The sequence below is a fragment of the Micromys minutus genome (assembly GCF_963924665.1).
Source record: "Micromys minutus genome assembly, chromosome: 14".
Taxonomy (NCBI): domain Eukaryota; kingdom Metazoa; phylum Chordata; class Mammalia; order Rodentia; family Muridae; genus Micromys; species Micromys minutus.
Window position 1 is genome coordinate 144,060 of NC_137983.1, and position 20,945 is coordinate 165,004.

At 46.1% G+C, this 20,945-nt stretch overlaps 4 protein-coding genes across 8 annotated transcripts in view; 2 read left to right on the forward strand and 2 right to left on the reverse strand.

Moving 5' to 3' along the window:
* The first annotated feature begins 4,496 nt into the window (after positions 1-4,496).
* LOC308429803 (uncharacterized protein) lies at positions 4,497-7,336 on the forward strand. The gene is made up of 2 exons (XM_080928784.1): positions 4,497-4,629; positions 4,749-7,336. The coding sequence occupies exon 2, from the start codon at positions 4,871-4,873 to the stop codon at positions 5,924-5,926; it is 1,056 nt and encodes a 351-aa protein (XP_080784910.1). The 5' UTR covers positions 4,497-4,629; positions 4,749-4,870; the 3' UTR covers positions 5,927-7,336.
* LOC308429804 (HAUS augmin-like complex subunit 8) lies at positions 6,594-13,177 on the forward strand. Of its 5 annotated transcripts, XM_080928786.1 has the most exons (5): positions 6,598-6,727; positions 7,345-7,414; positions 11,012-11,100; positions 11,328-11,493; positions 12,965-13,177. In XM_080928786.1, exons 2-5 carry the CDS (start codon positions 7,410-7,412, stop codon positions 13,134-13,136), a joined length of 432 nt encoding a protein of 143 aa, XP_080784912.1. In that variant the 5' UTR covers positions 6,598-6,727; positions 7,345-7,409; the 3' UTR covers positions 13,137-13,177. The 5 variants fall into 5 exon arrangements, with proteins under 5 accessions (XP_080784911.1, XP_080784912.1, XP_080784915.1 ...); XM_080928785.1 differs by lacking the exon at positions 7,345-7,414 and having other exon boundaries at positions 6,594-6,727; XM_080928789.1 differs by lacking the exon at positions 7,345-7,414 and having other exon boundaries at positions 6,601-6,727; positions 10,978-11,100.
* Positions 13,178-15,144: 1,967 nt separating this feature from the next.
* On the reverse strand, positions 15,145-16,591 carry F2RL3 (F2R like thrombin or trypsin receptor 3; the record flags this gene model as incomplete). The annotated part of the gene is made up of 2 exons (XM_080928513.1): positions 15,145-16,217; positions 16,480-16,591. 2 exons carry the CDS (start codon positions 16,589-16,591, stop codon positions 15,145-15,147), a joined length of 1,185 nt encoding a protein of 394 aa, XP_080784639.1.
* Positions 16,592-20,004: 3,413 nt separating this feature from the next.
* Positions 20,005-20,945, reverse strand: part of SIN3B (SIN3 transcription regulator family member B) — a 35,009-nt gene continuing 34,068 nt past the window's right edge. The window contains exon 19 of the mRNA XM_080929097.1: positions 20,005-20,924. Coding sequence (XP_080785223.1) covers positions 20,694-20,924 — 231 coding nt within the window. The 3' untranslated portion in view covers positions 20,005-20,693. The remainder of the gene's footprint in view (positions 20,925-20,945) is intronic.

Here is a 20,945-nt window from a genome sequence, read left to right on the forward strand (position 1 = left end):
AAAGAGTATTTTATGGAATGCTATCACTACAGAAATAGGACAAGGGAGGTTAAAATAAAGTTCACGGAAGTGTGCCCATTTTTCTGAGCTTACACTGTGTATGTTGTGTGTGTCTGTGTGTGTAGTGGTGGTCCATCATATGTTTGTATATGGGTGCATGTCTACACGTAGAAGCCACAGGTCAATGCTACATATGTTGTTCCATCACCATATGTCTTAAAGTGTTCATGCGTGCAAGTGTGTATGTACACTTATGTATGTCCACGTGTGTGGAGGCCAGTCAGACACCAATGTCGGTTATCTTATCTTCCACAGATATTGTTGTAGAAATCTATGAGTCAGAGTCTCTTGCTCTTCTTGGAGCTCAGTGATGCTGCGAAGATCACTAAGATCTGTCCATCACTGTGTAGACGATTACTCTCAAGTCCTTACATTTGTATGGAAAGCATGTTAGCAACAGGAAAGCCATCTCACCAGCCCCTGAGTTTACTTTCTGTAAGGACCAAGACATATCTGTCAACTGTCAGTTATTCCCCACTCGGCAGTACCTATCTAATCTACTGCCATTCTTTTAAAAAAAAATAATAGATCAGATGTGATTTTTCAGAATGACACCTGATTTTCTTTTGTCTGTGAGGTGACATCCTGTCAGTTATAACAAATAATGCAATGGATAATAGTTGCCCAGAGAGGTGCCTGACAGTGGCAAAAGGAGATGTAGCCACTGAGCAGCAAGGACCAGCTTCCATCCTGAAAGAATCTAGGATGAGGTGGTAGTGAGTACCGTTCTCCCTCTTTCTGAGAAAGAGGAACTGCACTGGACAGTAACAGTGAATAGACAGCCTTGCAGATAGCATAGCTTTTGTTTCTGTATTATGTATGTGCTGCTCCTCTGTACACTGAAGCTTTACTGACCTCATCTGGGGTGGTCATTCCCATCAACACATGAGCAAACTGAGGACTTTGATTTGCTCTTGTTGCAGCAGGAGCAAGTAGTAGACACAAAATTCACATCTGGGCTTCAGAATCTCTCCCTTACCTTCTGTGCATTACAAAGCTTATTGGATAGAACCAGCTCTGTAGTACACTGATAAGAAACACTTTATGTCATGCTCAGCAGTAAGAACAGCTTTTCCACTACAGTCAAAAGTTGTACATTTTTAAATTGCCTACTAAAACGGAACAGTGATCCAACCCTTTGGATGTAGCTGATAACACTGGCTTATTTACAAGCTGTCCAACTAGCAATATCCTGGTCTCTACTTTCATTACAACATGTGGTTTATAAAAGGGTATCTTCCTGAGATTTTTATATAAACTTCCCACTGGTAGAAAATTTCTCTTTTCCTTCATTGACCAAGTAACCTTTCTGGTAGGTAACCCTAAACACCCAGAAGTAAAGTTTACGTGAGTTTTAAGACATAATGACTAAAGAGGCAATATAACTTCTCTCCCCCATTCTCTTAAAACTTAGGCTAAACACCGCTCCCTTCCCAACCCATTCATTTCTTCTTCAAGTCACTACTCTTGTTAGTCAACCCCAAATAATGGTTCCGTTCCAGCCTTCAACCACAAGACTGCTGATGTTATATCAAATTTATTTTAGCTGTAAGTGAAGGACATAAAAGAAAACACGTATCAGTGCTAAGTAAACCACATTAAAGATTACCCCAGTGAGGAAGGCGTGCTATATTCTAGGGAGTTAACAGACTGAGTACTGGGGGCAGACTCTCTGAACTCCAGATACTGCTTCAGCGGACAGCTAGCGGGTAAAGAAGCATCTCCTGCATATTTACACTAGAACCTTGTATTCTTTACTGACATTTGAGATGTGAACTTTAGGGGAAACTTTTACTTTCAGGGAATTATATTATGAAAAAAATCACATTCAAGAAAACTGAGGTGACCCCAGAGACCATGTAATAATCATAGGGAGGAGGGAGAGGATTTTACTTTTACTGGGTTCTCAGGGTGCTAAGAGAACATGTTATCCCAGTTCACAAGGATGATCTTCCACCTCTAAGTGATACTTCAACAGTGCTGTATATATGAGTTTCTGGTGTATATTATATGACTAATGGATGGACTTAGGTGGCTAACCTGAGGCAAGGGAGTAAAAGAAAAACACAGAAGAGGCGTTTTGAGGATCAGAACGAAAATGACTTGAGGAGCCCCATGTTTTGTTCAATGCCTCAATCAGCTGTTGCAGACACACAGCTGGCTACCTTTCTCTGGAGCAGTTACTATGTCACCTATAGAATTCAGAATAACAAGCCTCTGCTCTGTCACACCAATGAAACATGAATGTACGGAAAATGCTCCTGAGTATGTACTGATTCTAAATTGTTCACTTCAAATATTTTATGTAGAGTAAGCCATTCTGGATGGATGCCTTTGGTGTCTCAGACATTATTTTACGCCTCTAAAATGAACAGTTTTCATTTTTTCTTAACCTGTATTAGTTTGAAGATATTGACAAGTATATACATTGCAAAGTCAGTAGTTAATATGAAAACAAAGAGAAACTCAGTAAATCATTTATTTTTCAAAACTGTCAATTTACTCTGGAGCTATTCAATTCACCCTCAATAGATTAAGCTGAGATCAATCTTTATTATTATTACATGCAAACTTCCAATAGCTAATTTTTTATAAGCCCATACATATTTGACATCTTGGTTTTTTGTTTGTTTGTTTTTTGTTTTTGTTATTTTTTTATATTTAACTAGTAATTATACAATTTTCATTCAAAACCAAATAGGAGCAGAGTTTAAAAGCCTCTTGGGTAGAAATGAATGTCCTGTGTCACTCTATGTCCCTGGAATAAATGTGGAATTTTAATAAACACACAGGCAGGCAACTAGCTGTTTCTTAATTTTTACCCGAAGTTGCAGAATATTGCCCTTCAGAACTCCCTGAACATTAGTTTGCTCACCTCTTTGCATGTGAGGCTATGGAGTCATCCCATTTCTGTGAAATCATTGCAACAAGAACATCCAAGCATGAACTGGGTACAAAAACCCCTACTGTCATCAACTAGAGTCTGCTTTTCACCCAATATATTAATCTGCAGTTTAGAAGGTGGTCCTGTTACTATGTTAGGGCAATCCCCTTCCTCCTCCTTTTCTTTTAAAACAGGTTTTAATTCAAGTATGTTCTTTGCAGAAAAGAACTGATTTTGAAGAGTTGGGAAATACGACTGTGCACAAAGGATGAGCCCATGGGGGATGTGAGACGTGCACTTTGCTTGTCCCCGAGTCACGCTATCTTGGAATTCACGCATTAGAAATGGTCGTTATTATGCCCCTTTCACTCATTATCACAGCCCTTTGTGTATGGAAATTATCTCATGGATCTTGACCTGGTACAAGAAAATTCTCACACTATTGACTGTGTTTCTACGATATAAGGTATGACGTGGAAATCAGGTTCCAGAGAGTCTATTCCTCCTGCAAGGTTAGCAGCTGTCCACTGCTCATGGAAGGTTGGTGGGTTCAGCTTGGTTAAACAGAGCTTCTCCTATGAAGTCTACTGAAATCAACTGGATAGAGATCGATCATTAGACTTCTTGCAAATGAGAAAAGCAGCGAAGTACCTCGTCTGTGAGAGTCAGAAAAAGCTTGCACAAGGCAGGTTTTGGCGTGGGGTAATCCAATACATTGATGCTTACAGGATCACCCTGAAATATCATGTGATCTTGAATCAGCTGAGTAATTAAGAAAAATGCCTTAATGCCCTCCACAGAAAGAGGGCTGAAACAAGCAGGAACTCCATGCCTCCTGCTAAAACAATTTCTAAAGGAAACCCTAGAACAACTTCTTTGTAGAAAAGAATTCTAGAAATAGTTTCTGAGCCTAAAAGAAGTAAAGAACAAATCTGTCTGCTTACCATGCCCACATCCATTTCTGTTTCCTATATCTGGGTGGGAATCATTGCTCTCCTCAACCTGATGTTTTCCTCCATGACATTTAAAGAGTCCCCATGAACCTTGAACTGTCAGGAAGAAATAATTTTAGAACTGTTGGGATTGTGTCAGGAGTGTACAAATTCAGACACCAATTTTTGTTTCTGTATGAGGAGACAGAGGCTTTTTATAATATACAATAGAAATTAATGTGTGTAGCCAATTTTTACACTTATTTTAAATGTAGGGGTTTTCTATATCCTAAAGGGCTAAAAAATCTATTAGTAAAAATAGGAAATATTGTTATTTTTCAGGAATTAGCTCTAGACACTGTGTTGTGTAGGAAGCCATTGGCGCCAATAGATGGCGCCAGCTTCCCGCCCATTGTTCAGCCTACAAAAACCTTTCCCCTCGTGTTGCTTGGCAACCACATAGTCACAGCCCACCCCCGGGGCACGTGATTGAGCTACAGGAGGATGCACCAATCAGGTAGCAACACGAGTCTCCTAGGCATATATAGCAGTGCATTTTCTCCCCCACGTGAGGAGAAGAGGAAGACAGTGGCGAGATTGCGGGAGACCCCACGTGGAGGGATGGCGGAGAGATACCACGTGGAGAGAAGCCCGATAGGAGAGGTTGTGGGAGATTCCACGTGGACAGAGACTGGACAGAGAGATCGCTCGTGGGGGACTGCGCGTGTGAGGTCGATTAGACAGTAGAACTCGGTAGGGAGTCCCCGGCCCAGAGAGAAGTTTCCCGCTCAAGAAGCCCCCTGCTCAAAGTGCTGTTCAATAAAGGTTATTCCGCAGAAGAAGCTGTTTGTTTGTTGCACGCCTGTTCCTAGCAGCGGGAAGCGTGGGCACGTGACAAGGGATGCCGAAATCCTGGGAGTGCCAAGGGAAACCTTCAGGCCGCTGAACTATATTCGGAACTGCGGAAGAAGTTTAGAGGTAAGTTCTGAGAGACATGTCACTCTTTAGTTTTTACGGGGTGCCTAAAGAACATGCCAAAAACTTAGGCATGTCTCTTCTTGGATTTTCTCCGGCAGTAGAAGGAATATTGCTTGCATTTGTGGTAATTGTTATAACATTACTGTTGTGGAAGTTATCTAGATGGAAAGTTAGCAGGCAGCACCTAGAGAGTGGGTCAGAAACAGAACGTGGTAAAGAAAAGGACAAGGAAGATGGTCTCCGAGAGACATGTTCAAAACAAGTCAGAAACGGAGAGTTGCCAGAGAAAATTAAAGGAGATGGTCTCCGAGAGACATGTTCAAAACAAGTCAGAATCGGAGAGGTCCAGGCGGAAGAACCACCTGGAAAAGAGAGGACTGTGCCAGAGTCCAATTCTTTGTATCCGCTAAAGGAGCAAATGGCGGAAAAACCGCTGGAAAAAGAGAGGATCTCGTCCGGGGAAACAGAGTACAAGTTTCCTGGAGAGAATGCTTTGTATCCGCTAAAGGAACAAAAGGCATTAGAGCTGGCAGAAGAAAAATTAGAGGATGAATTATTTGAATCTGTGGAGGAAAATTTAGAGGAGCAGGCAGCAGAATGTGAGGCAGAGCAGTTTCAGCCCGGACAGAGGACTCCTGTAGCACAACCGGAAGCTCTTAAAGCAGCCGCCTCTGCTCTTCCGCTTTACCCAGAGAAGTGCGAGTTCTTTTGTACTCCAGAGACACGCCATACCATCAGGCAAATGTTTCCCTTGTTTGAGGATGATCACTGCCTCAAGCATAAGCAAGTTAAAGAGTTGGCAGAGTCAGTCCGAACTTATAGAGTTACTGCTAATTATACAAAAAACCTAAATAGGCTAATGCCACCTGGATTGCCAGTCACTGGCCTATTTTCCAGCCAAAGGGTAATTTGTTTATTCCAGCCCAACCTAAGTGGTCACCTTTCTGTACAGGAAAAAGAGATTCAGCCCTGCATCCTTAGACTGGCTGTCAATCTCGGGGAGTACATTGGGCAATTAATAGCCTCTTTAATTTTTCTTCTAATATATAAACTGTTTATAATAATACCTTAGAAAATTGATCTGGTTCAAAAACGGATGGATATATTGTGGCAGGTCACCCAGCTGCGCTGCCAATGAAAGTTCTCAGGATTATGTGTGACCACTATTCAGTATAAAAATTTTACTAAATCTGCAAATTATTCTAAACCATTATCTCAGTATCTTTTACATGTGTCCATTGATACTTCTTCAAGAGTTATTTTTGCTTCTCCTTTATCAGGAGAAAAGGCTTCTCATGTTATTACTCATTGTCTTGAAGCATGGAGTGCATGGGGCATTCCTAAAGTGTTAAAAACGGACAATGCTCCTGCATTTACCTCAGCAAAATTCAAGCAATTTTGCCATCACATGAGAGTTTCACTCCTGACAGGATTGCCTTATAATCCTCAGGGTCAAGGCATCATTGAATGTGCTCATCGAACCCTAAAGGTTTATTTAAACAAACAAAAACAGGGAATTAAAGAGGTACCCCCTACGCCTAAAATGGCCATTTCTACTATACTTCTTACTTTAAATTTTTTAAATTTGGATGCTCATGGCCATTCAGCTGCCAAGCGCCATGGACAATGGCCTGTACCACCTAAAGAGCTAGTGAAATAGAAAGATGTCCTCACTGATAATTGGAAAGGCCCGGATCCTATCTTAATACGATCCAGGGGAGCTATTTGTGTTTTTCCACAGGAAGAAAAAAGCCCAATTTGGATCCCAGAACGTCTGACACGTCGAGTGCTACCAAAACAAGAAGTTGTTCCACCTGCTTCAGATGAGCCTGTCCTGCATGACGATTCAAGCGGAACTGAGTTGGAAGATTCTGTCAGTGTTCCCAAAACCGATGCCCATGTGCCTTAATGCAAAATTATTTTCTTGTTTGTTTGTCACTATTGTAACCTTTAATGTACTGTACTTGCCCTTAGACACAGGCCACACTCATCCTACAGCTTTGTTCTTGCACTCACCCCCACCTCTTCCATTTACCAGTGTCTCAGAGCAGCACTCATCACCCTGAAGTTCATAGATCCCTTCCTTCCAATTTTCTCTCCCAACATGTCCCTTCCTTTCCTATGCTAAGCTCCCTCTCTGCCCCAGGTCCATCTGGGATCGCGAGGATCTCTGATGGCTGGGGTTGTGCCCTCTCCCGCCGGGCTTCTGTCCACCCACTCTGTCCCACTGGGGTAGGTGGCTTCTGGGTTGAGGCGGGGAAGGGCCCAGCGCTTGCCACTTTTCATTTCCCCCTTCTCCCCTTTTGTTTTTCAGGGGGCCAGGGTAGACCAGTACTCCTGACTGCATTTTGTCTTTTTCTTTTGCCTTCCCCTGATGCCCGCAGTCAACCAGATGTCTGTTTTTTATTTAAAAAAAAAAAAAAAAAAAAAAAATATATATATATATATATATATATATGATGGGTCGACCAGTTGTACTTTTCATCACAGGGGTCCCATCTGTGTGTTAAAGAGTAGAGGTCGACCAGTTATCCCATGTGAAACGTCCTGATAATATGAGGTAGACCAGTTGTTTCTTTTATTGGATGCAAAATTAACATGCTTTAGGTTGCTGACAGGTAGAGGGCACTGGGTTGGCTCCTTTTTCTTTCTTTCTTTTTTGAATATTGAACAAAAAAATTTGTTGAAGGTTGTCGACCGACTTTCTTGAACCATTATTTATTTATTTATTTATTTATTTATTCATTCATTCATTTATCTATTTATTTATACATCTATTTGTTTATCCATCTATTTATCTATTCATTTATTTGTCTATTCATCTATTTGTTTATTTAATGTGTAAGTACGCTGCAGCTGTCCTCAGACACACCAGAAGAGGGCATCAAGATCCCACTGCAGATGTTTGTGAGCAGACAATTGGTTCTCTTAACCATCTCTCCAGCCCTTTTTCCCCTCTTTTAATTTTCCTCTAGCAGAGGGAGTTTTGGTTTGTTTGTTTTTTTTAAGCTATTTTATTTTATCTTATTTTTTAAGACTTATTTGTTTATTTATTCATTTATTCATTCATTTATTTATTTATTTAGTATGTTACATGTACACTGTTGATTTCTTCATGCATACCAGAAGGGGGCATCGGACATGAGCCACCATGTGGTTGCTGGAAATTGAACTCAGGACCTCTGGAAGAGCAGTCATTGCTCTTAACTGCTGAGCCATCTCTCCAGCCTGAGTTTTGTTTTTAAATACAATGATACGTTAAATAAATAAATAAGTAAATAATTGAAGGAGGCCAATGTGTTGGCTTCTTTTCTCATTTTAAACAAAACTGATTACTTGGGGCTGGTGTGGTGGATAGGGGGGTGTTCCTATTTGTGTGAGGCTGCAGACTAGCGATTGGTTTGAAAGTCAAGCCAGCCTTTTAATGTTCCTTAAAACTTAGAAACATTGTAACAAAGAGACATGTCATTTACTTTCTCCTACTACTTCTTTTCACTCTATAGATCAAGCGGGCAGGCTATCTGCTTTTGTGGAATGTGAGCTTGCTCTGTAGGCTCTGCTCTGCTCTGCTTTGAGTAACAGACATATTTTTGCTTTGGCTGGCTGGCTTTGACTTGGCATGCACAGGACATACATACCTGTAGATCATTTTAGAACCATGTGTACCAGGACCAAATAACCTGCCCTTATAGATACCTTTGGTGACAGTCACCACCCAACCTCCTGGATATACATCTACTTTGGGGCTCAGCACTCATGTCACCATGAAAGCCCAGGCCCTAGGCCCAGCATTAGCAGGTGGTGTAGGAATCCTGTCTGTTGTGAACATCAGTTGTTGCCCTTGTGGTGACTCTGTCCTCTGGGAATGTCACCCTAGAAAGTATGAATGTCAAGCGCTCTTCACAGGCCAAAGCTGTGATACTGTTCAAGTTCCATGGTGCACAGCATTGCCTACTACAGAGCCAAATGTTCTACAGCTGAGAGAGGCAGGTTTTTTGTTAGTCACGCCCCTTCCCCAGCAGTATTTAAAGGGCTCTGATATGGGCTTTCTGTCTCAGGGGTTCCTGTGGAGAATGGCGAATTCCTTAGAGTGAGGTGCAAGGTGAGTTTGGTGCACAACTGGGTGGAATTTAGGGGTACCTGAGCCTTGACAAAGAACAGATCCTGTGCTAACAAGCAGATAAGAACTTGCAACCAAATAGTGACTGCCTGAATCCCTCCCAAACTGGAAGGCTTCTGTTCTTGCTCCTGAGCTAGGGTCCCATGAGCCCCTCTGAATGTGGGTTGTGCATAGAATTTGGTGCTGGCAGTAGGTTTCTTAGCCTGAAAGTGTCTAGATTTCCCATCTGGAGCATACTCACACTCCTCTGTTTTGTGCTAGACATGTTCTAATATAGTTGTGGGTCAGGGTATCTTGTAGCCCAAACTTGATGTGTAGTTTTGCTACACAGAATGCAGCAATAAATAAATAAATAAATAAATAAATAAATAAATAAATAAATAACCTTTAATACAGGATCCTCCAACCCCTCCCTCCTGAGTCCTGGCATTACCACCTCCAGCTGTGACCATTTTACTGCAGCATAGGATACAAATGTTAGAGTGAGCTTTGGAAGTATTGGAGCTCTGACTGTTCCTTAAAATTCTGGTTTCCTTCTTTCTTGAAAGAGGTTTTGTAACACTGATGAGAAAGAGTCAGGGTTACAAAATAATTAGTGTAACACCTGGAGATTAACACTAGTGGCACCCAATTGTGCTCAGTGAAGGTGAAGACTTAACCCTGCTGCTTAGCACATTATTGTAATTGGCAGGATCTAGAGGTCAAGGACAGCCTGAATCACATACCTAAAATCCTATCTCAATGAAAAAAACAAAAACATGATCATCTTCTTGGTTATCTTTGAGACAAAGTCTTACTTTGTAGCCCAGGTTTTTCCAACTCTCTGTGTAGACAAGGCTGGCCTTGAACTCACAAAGATTCACCTGCCTCTGTCTCTGGAATTAAAGGCATATGCCACCACACCCAGCCACTAGTTAATTTTTAAATGAGCATGCTGGCATATACCCTTAATCCAACTTCTCAAAAAGCAGAGGCAGGCAGATCACTGGTTTCCAAGCCAGCCTAGTCTACAGAGAGTGTCAGAACAGCCAGGGCTAATCAGACAAAATGGGTCTCAAAATATAAACAACTTTTTTTTCCAAAATAAAGGAATGAGTTAACAGTGGATTAGCGAAAGAGATCCAAGGGATACTGGGCAGTGCAGAGTCTAGCATCAGAGCTGTGACTGTACACCATGGTGTTAGGCTGGGGATTCTCATCTAGGTCAGAGAGTAGCCTCAGAGATAGAAGGTTCTTTCAGTCATTAGTCAGGATCCTCCCTTACTGTGAATTATTCAGAGAACAGTTGGAGAGAAATAGAAGAACTGATTGTGACTGAGTGAGGAAAGAATGCTCAGATGTGAATTTGAGCTAGTGGAAGAGATTGTGGGGCAGGTCTTAATGGGGTTGCTGTAGATATTGTTAAAATTAATGTGTCAGGCACAAGAGTCTTGTGTCATCGACCAAGGAGAGGAATAGATTTGACTCTTGAAATGGCTAGGCGAACATAGTTCAACTGTTTTGGCTTTGCATCTGTGAGATTCCAAGTCTACACTAAGAGACAGCCATGATGAAGGTGTCATTGTGAAGGTGCAGCTTGCTTTGGAAACATTGGATTATGGTGTTAAGCACTTCATGCTACAAGGAGCTGGGAAATGTCCTCAAAGCCAGTGAGGCTGCGCTGTGAGGAAGACAGGTCTTCAGGAGAGAAAGGGAAATGATCATCAAAGCCACTTTAAAAAAAAAAAAAAAAACTCCTGAATCATGGAGTCCGTTAACAGCAAATTTTATTTACTTGTGTGATATTCCAGGTGCTTCCCACTCAGGTGCTTATCACAGCACCCCTATCCCATCCAGGGCAGGTCAGAGTGGATCCTGTTGCCTGGACAGTCTGGTCCATGAGACTGGAGACATGCAGTGCCAGAAGAGGGCTTAGCATATGCAAGGCTTACTCCATCTCACACATAGCTCCTTTTTGTGTGGGTGAGCACAGCATGGCTTAGAGTGTCCCCTTCCACCTGCAGACTGAGGTGCTGAGCCCTTTTCAATCTGTGTTAGAGTGCTTCAAGGAGGAATACAAGACACCTTGCAACAGGAGCTGCCCATACAGGCTTGCCACATGGAAGGAAGTGGGAAGGACCTAACAGGTAGGCATCTCGATGACAGGAAGGAACTCTGAAAACCACATGTGACATCCTGGGTGCCTCCGCTCTGGTTTGGTATCAGAACCCATGTTCTCACCAGTGTGGGTAGAACATGGGCAACTGAGTAAGAGATTCTGTGCCTGGGCTGCTAAGCTCACAACTGAAAGGCACTGGGGGGAAGGGTTCTGCACTGGTCCTGCACTGGTCTTGAGCTTGGCCCTGCTTCCCAGGAGTCACTGCTCAGGAGACTGAACCCAGTTCACAGGAGACTGGAGCCAGACCTCGTGAAGCAGGAACCAGAGCGAGAGAGATTGGGGAGCCTGAGTCCATCAGAAGAATGATTAGTCATCTGTATATTCTGAGTCATGTATTGAAGTTACAACAGGAGATCTTCAGGTATGGGACTGTCCTTCCTCTCTAGCCTCCCTCCCCCCATTTACTTTATTATGCTCCTCCATCTTTTCTTTTTACTGTTGGAACACTGGGGATTGAACCCCACCCAGGTGGTATCTAAATGAAAGCTGGTTTTGTCTGGTTTTGAACTTATAGCAAAACTCCTGCTTCAACTGCAGAGTTCTGTAACACCAGGCATACACAGCCATGACCAGCTATTGCGGGTTGGAATTTTGTTGCTTTCCTACTCCTGTGAGAGAGAGAGAAATACATAGAGAGAGGAGAGAGTGTGTGTGTATGTTTGGTATTTGGGCACAATGGTGATGACATGACATGAGTGTAGAGGGCAAAGGAGGTCCCAGCGTCAAAATGAGGTCAGCAGGCAGGCTTGGCAACACCTTCAGTCCTTGAGACATTTTGTCCACCCCAAAAGAATCCTGCTCTGTCTGCTCCCACAATACTAAATGCATTTAAAGAGATGGATGCCTAAAGAACTCTGCAGGGCCTCTGAAGCATGCCACTTACCCCTGTCCCACAGGGTAGGTCAGCCATCACTCACATAAACTCAGGAGTCAGGGTCATCGTCTTTCTCCCACTATCTGGTCAGCAAGTTCCCCCTGTCCATACCCTGAGCGGTAAAGCAGATACACCCCACATCCACATTGTGGCTCATGTCCTCAGTCAGCTAGAGCCCATTGAAGTCCGTGTGGACTCCTGGCCATGGATAAAGGAATAGACAGAAAGCATAACCATGTGATGGGCTGAGGCTCCAACAAGGCCTCCTCACATAAACTCTGCTCAGTGTCGAGGGTGTGGAAAGCTTGCCACTGAGGTTCCATAAACTCAGGGAACTGGGGCAGAAAAACAGCATGCATTAGATGCTGGCTGCTGCTAGCTTTCTGGAGAGACTAGATGTAGAATTCTTGCTTATGAGGCCTGACAACAAAAGCCTGCCATTTCAGCTACTTGGAAGTCTGAGGCAGGAAGATCATCAGTTCAGGGTCAGCCTCTGGAATGAGGATGCTTCCTCGCGTTCTTACTGAGTAGGCATGACATCCTGGTCTGCCTCCAGCAACATGGACACACACAGCACATGAGGACATATACATACATACATACATACATACATACATACATACATACATACATACACATGCACACATACATACACATGCCCACCAAGCTTGCGGACAATTCAAACATTCTACCCAGCCTTACAACATTTACTCAACTCCAATCACACTCAAAGTTGTAAAATGGCTCATGAAAGAGCTCCTGAAATCTTGAGTTCAGTCCCCAGGACTGACATAGACGATGAAAGAGACTCCTGTAAGCATGCTTTTTCCTTCTCAGGCAAACTGTGTTTGGTACACCACACACTAATGCACACAGTTTTTGTTTAATTGTTTGTCTAGGGGCTCCTTTAGCGTTTTGGCTACAAGCAAAATTGTCCTTTATCTTTCTCTGTCCACAGAATTATCCACCAGATGGTGGAACGCATTTCCAAGATCTATAAGGAGGCAGCATTAACCACTGAGGAAGAATGTGAAGAGGCACAGAGCCCTCTCACCAGCATCGAGGGAATCTTCAGTCCCGATACGCCCAGGGACAACAGTCCCTCCCAGGACGACAGACCTGACCACTGATTGCCTCAGGCATCCTAACAGAGCACGAGTGAATGCCTTGAACTTGCACATAAATAAATGTAAAAGTCAGTTTATTTCTAACAGAGCTGGGTGTCCTCCCTGGTGTTAGAGTATTGCTTGGTGTCTGGGCAGATTTGTTCAGGTCTTTCCACTGTGTTCAAGTTTCTATCTGTGATAGGGACACAATGATCCCGAAAATTTCTTAAAGCACATATTCAAGACTTCCAAACTTCAAAGCAAGTTCTGACACTTAAACTACAGATTAGTCTCAATCTGAGGGTTTGAGGGTTGCCATATCCACGTAGCTGACTGCCTCTTGTCTGGCCCAAGCTAGACCACAGCTGTCATAGTGCTTGCATTTTGTGTGCCGGGCCAAGAATAAGCTGGCCTATGGTCTGCTCAGGAGAACCTGCTCATACTGCACCACAGCCTAATGTTATGGGCTGAAACACTTGCAGACCCCTCACCCGAGTCCATCTCTCCTGGCATCTGGATGCTGTCCTCGAAGATGTGAGGGCACTCTTCATAGACCCCACACACTGGAAAGACCAAAGCCCAAGACTGCTTCAGCCTGGGAAATCTGTCATCCACACAGCTAGAACCCAGCCCTGCTAGCCAGGAAGAGGGCCTGTGCCCACAGCTGAACAGATCGCTAGGTCACTAGTAAGCACAAGCTGATCCCCACACCCCCTCAGTCTTCAGCCTTCTGCAAACAGAATATAGGGCTAGTTTATTCTCAAGCAGGACCTGGCTACAGGTGACAGTGGCACATGACCTGCACCCTGAGGCACCAGTAGTCTCCTGCAGCTCACTGTTTGGTTGAGTGATGACAAGATACTAATAGGCACCTGTCATGCAAGCCACAGCACATGTGTAAAGGTCACTGGTCAAGGTGCTACAGTAGGTTCTCTCCTACTATGTGAAGCCAAGGGATTAAACTCAGGTCCTTAGCCTTTACTGACTGAGCCATCTCGCCAGCCCCTGAGAGACTTGTTAAGTGTGGAGACCCCCAGAGCAGAACTGGGAAGCCAGGTGAGCCTAGGAATCCTCCTCATTCACCCCCTGTATCATTTAGGACAAATAGTAGACTGGTGTAAAAGACCCATGTGCCTTTACAAAATAAGCATAGAAGTTGGAAGATGGCTCAGTGGGCAGTACCTGCTGTGCATGCATGAGGACCAGAACCCATGTAAAAGCCAGGCGTCATACAGAGAAGATGCAGGGAATTTGCTGCCTAGCCACAAACAGTGAGTTTCAGATCTACTGAGAAACCTAATCTCAGAAATTAAGGTGAAGGCCCATTGAGATGACTCAGCAGTTAGGAGCATCAGCTGTTCATGTTGAGGACTGGGGTTCTGTCTCCAGTATCCAGATGACACCTCACAACCAGCTGTAACTCTGGTGCAAAGAGATCTGACCCTCTTACAACCTCCGTGGACACTAAGAACACATGCAGACAAAACAAACACACATAAAATATCTTTATAAAACAATTTAAATGTAGAGAAGTAATTGAGGTGGACTCCCATCATCCCTTGCCCTCCTCCACCAAGCAGTCACATGCAATATACATATGCAGACACACCTACACTGTGCAGATATGTGCAAAGCACAAAGGTTTGAGGTTCTGAGAGGCACCTGGACAAAATCAGGGTGTCTAAGGCTGGATAGTCAGAAGCTCTAAGGGGGAACCAACCTAAATTTTGGATTCTCAGCATCCCTTGGCTAGTGACCTCATAACTCCTCTCTGCCTCAGGACTCTCACATAGCCCATCCTAGGTCTCAATTCACTGCATAGTCAAAGATTATCCTGAGGTCCGGATCCTCTTCTCCACTCCTAGTGCTGGAGTGACAGGTGTGTAGTAATTTCCACTGAACCTCAACTCCGCTAATGATGGTCACACCAACTGAAAATCCAAATAAGGTCATGTCCTGAGGGCTCAGGAAAAACTTAGTTTAAGGGAGATCCACTGAAGCAGGAATGTCCCCTTCCCACCTCACCCACCTGTCACAGAAGTGTAGAGGAACAAATGGCAGTTCCTCGGCTTCCTGCCTCCCTAGAGGCCTGAGAGGAGCTGCTGGCCTCCCGCTGGTGACACCACATAGCGAGTACCTTCTCCCTGAACTCATGGGACACATAGTAGTAGATGAAAGGGTCTACGCAGCTGTTGAGGGTGCTGAGTGCCAGGCTTGGCACATAGGCTCCATAGAGATTGCCCCAGGCCTCCGGGCTTGGGTTCGAATAGTGCAGCACCAACAGCACATTGCTAGGTGCGAAAGAGGCCACTGCTGAGAATAGTACCAGGGCTGTCAGTCTGAGTGCATGGTTGTAGCGCTGGCCACCAGCTGCCAGTGCATGAAGAGTGGCCCCATAGCACAGGCCCATGGCCAGCAATGGCACGAAGCAGCCCAGGACAGCCAGGCAGGTGAAGGCTGGTCTCCAATGGGAGGTCTGCTCGGACAGGGGCAGGGCATCATGACACAGCATGTGATCAGAGCCAGCCAACCGGAAGGTCTGCCGATGCAGAGTGAGCGGTAAGGTCAGGGTTGCTGCAGAGAGCCAGGCCACCAAGCAGAGTCCAGCAGCAAGGCGATGGCCACGCAGTGCACGGGCCCGCAAAGGATGCACCAGGGCCAGGTATCTGTCCAGGCTGACTGCAGCCAGCAGCAACACTGAACCATACATGTGGCCATAGAGGGCAGCTGTGGCCACTCGGCAGGCAGCCTCCCCAAATGGCCAGCGCTGGCCACGCAGGTGGTAAACCAATCGTGGTGGGAGCACCAGGGCCAGCAGCAGGTCAGCCACTGCCAAGTTCATGAGCAGAATGGTGGATGGTAGGCGTGGCACCCTTGTTCCCAGCACCCACAGCGCCAGCCCATTGGCAGGCAGCCCCACAGTCATCACCAGCCCATAGAGAGCAGGTACCAGCCTCGTGGGGACCCAACCCAGCAGCAGTGCTTGAGAACTGGCTGGGAGCTCCAGCGTGTCACTGTCGTTAGCACAGAACTTGCCAGGGAAGCCTCGTGGATGAGGCTGGTCTGGGGACTTCGACTCCTCGAGTTCTACTGTGGGACCTTCTTCTGTAGGAGAGAAGGGACATCAGTCAACCCCCTGCCCTGCCCTGCCCTTCGGGATACAAGATGAAGGGAGTCTTAACCTTGAGTCATAGGCCCTGTGGGTGTCTCAGTGTCCATACTCCATCACTCAGGAACCCTGGGCTAGTGAATGGAAGGATACAGCCCAGCCCCAAAGGCATGGGGGGGCTTAGGGACCTAAAATGGTAAGCCTGCTCAGCAGTAGCTCCGTTTCTGATCCACCCCTTCAAAGGACACAGTCACTCACCATGACCTCCTCTGGTACTCTCTACATCATCGTAGATGCTGGGGGTCTGGATGCCCTCTGCCAGGCCGATGCTGAGGCCCAGCACCAGAGGATACAGCAGCAACCAGCCCATGCTGCCAGGATCAGACGCTTTCTGGGCTACAGCCTGGGACTTCCTGCCCTGTCAACCCCACCTCTAGCTTCCGGAGTCCTGGCGGACAGCAACTGTACCTTTGGGGAGATAATTCTACAGCAGAGCTCCCACCCCTATAGAGTCTCAAGTCTGCTTGCTCACCCTGGAGTCCATGGAAGGTCCTTGTGTGCATTCCAGAGGTCTGGGTATTCTGCCTAGGTCTCTTCAAAATGCCCCACAAAGAACTGGGCCAAGGATGGAATAAAAAAGTCCTGGGCTTCAGCTCTAACCCTACCCCCTACCGAATCTTCACAACACCCCCCTCCCCCGGCCTGCCCACCGCCTCACTCCACCCAGCCCAGGAAACATCTGTGGATCAAGTGGCCACTTCCTGCCAGCTAGTCACACAGCTCCTGTTTAGATGACAGTCCAGCCTTCCTCCAAGTCACCACCATGTGGGGTTCTTAGCCCTTCCAGAAACCACCCACTACTTCCTATCTGTGGCTGGCAGGACAACAGCCCATCCTGGCTCTATCAAAGAATGCCAACAAGAGCCAGCAAGATGCCAGCAGGTGAAGAAGATGCTTGTCACCAAGCCTGATGGCCTTGGTTCATATGCAGGGCCCACATATTAGAGGGACAGAGTGAACTCCCACTCTCTGGCTCTGTCCTCTGGCTTCCATATGTACATCTTTGGCATCTGAACACATTCACAGGCACACATATACATAATTTAGAGTGGGCATGGTGACAGAGCCTTTAATCCAAGCATACTAGGAAGCCAAGTTAGATCTCTGTGAGCTCAAAGACAGCCTGGCCTATGTAATAAGTTCCAGAACAGCCAGGACTACATAGTGAGACCTGCCTCTAAATAAATAAGTAGATAAGTAGGTAGGTGGGTGGGTGGGTGGGTGAATGGATGGATGGATGGATGGATGGATGGATGGATGGATGGATGGATGGAACAGAAAGCTAAAGCCATATCAACAATTGTTGCTGTCCAGAGTACCCTAAGTCTTCTTGGGGGATGTCCTGGCTGGTTTTGTGGATCAACTTGACACATGCTGGAGTCTTCAAAGAAGAAGCCTCCACTGAGGAAGTGTCTCCATGAGATCCAGCTGTAAGGCATTTTCTCAACTAGTGATCAAGTGGGGAGGGCCCAGTCCACTGTGGGTGGTGTCATTCCCGGGCTGGGGTTTTGGGTTCTATAAAAAGCAGGCTGAGCAAGCCATAGGGAACAAGCCAGAAAGCATCAACCCTCCATGGCCTCTGCATCAGCTCCTATCTCCAGGTTCCTGCCCTGTGTAAGTTCCTGTCCTGATTTCCTTCAATAATGAACAGTGATATGGAAGCATAAGCAAAATAAACTTGTTCCTTCTCAACTTGCTTTTGACCACAGGGTTTTGTTGCAGCAATTAAAACCCTAAGATGGGGCTATCCCAACATTTGGATGCCACTCTTGTCCCAGCTTCTTGTCAGGAGTAAAGTGAGATGCAGGAATGAGGCCTCTATGTGAGCCTGGGGTCATCTGGGGAAAGCTGAGGGGATCAATGCCCTTCCACAGACCTGACACTGAATGCCTGCAGTAAGAGTGTGGGGACCCTAGGAGGTACCAGTCACTGCCCCTCAAAGCTCCAGGTGTGATCTGTAGGGTAGGTGGCCTGGTCTCAGCAGAGGGTCCCTGAGCTGCCTTGGTGCCCTAGACACTTCAGGGAGTTGTCACAGGCAGTGCTCAGTTGGAGACCCTGATTCAGATGAGGTAGGGGACATGTCTATCATCTCAGCATTTGGAGGCTGAGGCAGAAGGATTGTAAATCTGAATGCAGCCTGGGCTGTGTGACGACAAACAGTCCACAATAACTTGTGGGGAGAGGGGAGGGTTGGTATGGAGATGTTACTGTGAGAGCATAAATACCTGAGATCAAATCCCCAGCACCCATGTAAGAAAGTTGAGCATCGCAGAGCACACCTGCAAACCCAGAGGAGACAGGAGTCCTGGAGGTTCACTGGTCAACACTCATAGCACACAGTGAGTGCTAGTGGAAGACACAGCACTTAGACTCCTGCCCTCTGCATGCACATACACCAAGTTTTTCGAAAAGGAGTGGGGGGAGGGAGGCAGGTACACACATATCTGAGGGAGTGGCGCTCAGTGCCACACTGCATGCTGAAAACCCAGGTTCATGCCCAGCAGTGTAAATTTAAAAAAAAAAAAAAAAAAAAAAAAGTATGCTTTCAAGGACCCCTGTGTCCTTTTGGGGAAAGGCTGGCTTCAGAGGGTGTGCTGGATTCTGGTGGCCAAAGTCTGGAAACATGAAATCAATTTAGGATGGAGAGGAAGAGGTCAACACAGCCATTTCCAGCCTCATAAGCAGGATGTGAACGAGCACTCCTATAGGATACAGGCTTGGAATGCAGGGGGATTGGTAAGTGTAAGTGACCCAAAAGCTTGTTTCTAGAGCTGAGGCTAGTGGCATACTGATACATACACACACACACACACACACACACACACACACACAGAAGTGGGGGGGGGGGGGGCTGGACAAGAATGTTGTTTGGATCCAGGGTGTGGTGGAGGGAGAAGAAGGTATGGAGTGGTACCCATCAGAATCAGTATTGAGAAATGCAAGGGCAGGGCTTGCTGAGGACAGAATGGTCCCTGGTTCCAGCCTAAATAAGGGAAGGCATACACCATATACACTGTGAGAGCTTAGTGTTGTGAGCTAAGGCATTTACTTCAGACACATCAGAAGAGGGCATCAGATCCCATTACAGATGGTTGTGAGCCACCACTTGGGTGCTGGGAACTGAACTCAGGACCTCTGGAAGAGCAGTCAGAACTGAACCATCTCACTAGCTCCTCGTTATTAACAGTTTCTGTTGTTGATGGTGGTTGGTTTTCTTTCTTTCTTTTTTCTTTTTCTTTTCTTTTCTAGATAGCACGAGCCATTCTGGAACTCTCTGTAAACCAAGCTGGCCTCAAACTCAGTAATCCCCCTGCCTCAGCCCACTCCCCAGGGTGGGGCTTAAAGGCCTGTGCCACCACCACCCAGCCCCAGCATAATTTTTTAAAAAGAAATCTGTTAAAGCCCAAAGTAGTTTTGTGAGTAAAGCCCAGAGTATGTGACTTGCTTGTCTCTTTCCCTCACATGGAGCCTGGCGACCAAACTCACAGTGTTAGTCCCGTTAGTCACTACCCACACCCCACACTGGATTGTATAATGCCTCTACTGGAGGTGATAAGATGATTGGAAAAGAATATTCTAGGAAGCACTCCCAAGTCACTTTGGGCAGTTTCTACCTGAGAAAGGACTCAAAAGGGGCTGCTGATGCCACTTGAGACTTAGCAGTGTGCAAGACCTTCCTGTTTGTAGGAAATGACGAAGGACCCTGAGCCTTGGCATCAATATTTAACTTTAATGTGCAAATAAATAGAAAAAAAAACCTATATTCAAAACAGCTGCAAAGGGAGGTCAAAGCTGGAACAGAAATTGCTCAAAAACATTAAGGAGCGGATCCCCGGAAGCATGCAAGGGTGCCCAGGCTCCCCTCCGGGAAAGAAGGCCCAGAGGGTCCTAGGAGGCTTGGGGTCCCCACGTGCAATGCCCATCTCGGCAAATTAGGATGTGCTCAAGGTGCCATGGATCCTCTGAGAGGCACACAGACAGGCCTGGGCAGGCACACCTGCTCCCCAGTGCCAAGAAAAAAAAAAAAAAAAACCCAGCTCAGGAAACTTCGAGAACAAGTGCTCTCTCTAAAACCTTGGATTTGGCACAGTGGCATGGCCCTGCATAGGGCAGCTGTGGGGATAGCGGGTGTTCACAGGCCCACAGGGAGGTCTCTCCCATGGGAAGCCAGGGGAGCTTCAAAACTCACGACCACTATGAGCGCAGGGAGGAATAAATACATGTGCGATCATCACTTCAAACTGCGGGAAGGGGCCGCCTTACTGTTGTTGCCCGGGGTCCAGTTTGCACTGCCAAAATCTATAGCTCCTGCTTGTTTGAGGTCAAGGTGTGGCCCCGGGCTCAAAGTGACAAAAACCCTCTTGGGGGCAGGATGTGTGGTGCGTATGTGCTGGGGGGCCCCTCCCAGATGCTCAGGGTGAGGCAGGGTGGCGGCTGTACTGCACACGGTAGCGAGTCACAGGCAGCCCGTGAACATGTGCAGTCTCGCAGAGTGTCTTGCAGGGCACCATGTCCTCCTCTTCCTCACCCATCAGCCAGTCCTGCACCAGCCCTGCCGCCGCCACAGTCACATTGTCCTCCAGCCAGCGACCATGCCACTCCTCGAAGTGCCGGTGGTGGCGCAGCAACACCAGGGGCTGCACCTGCAGGGTGTTGTCTGTGAA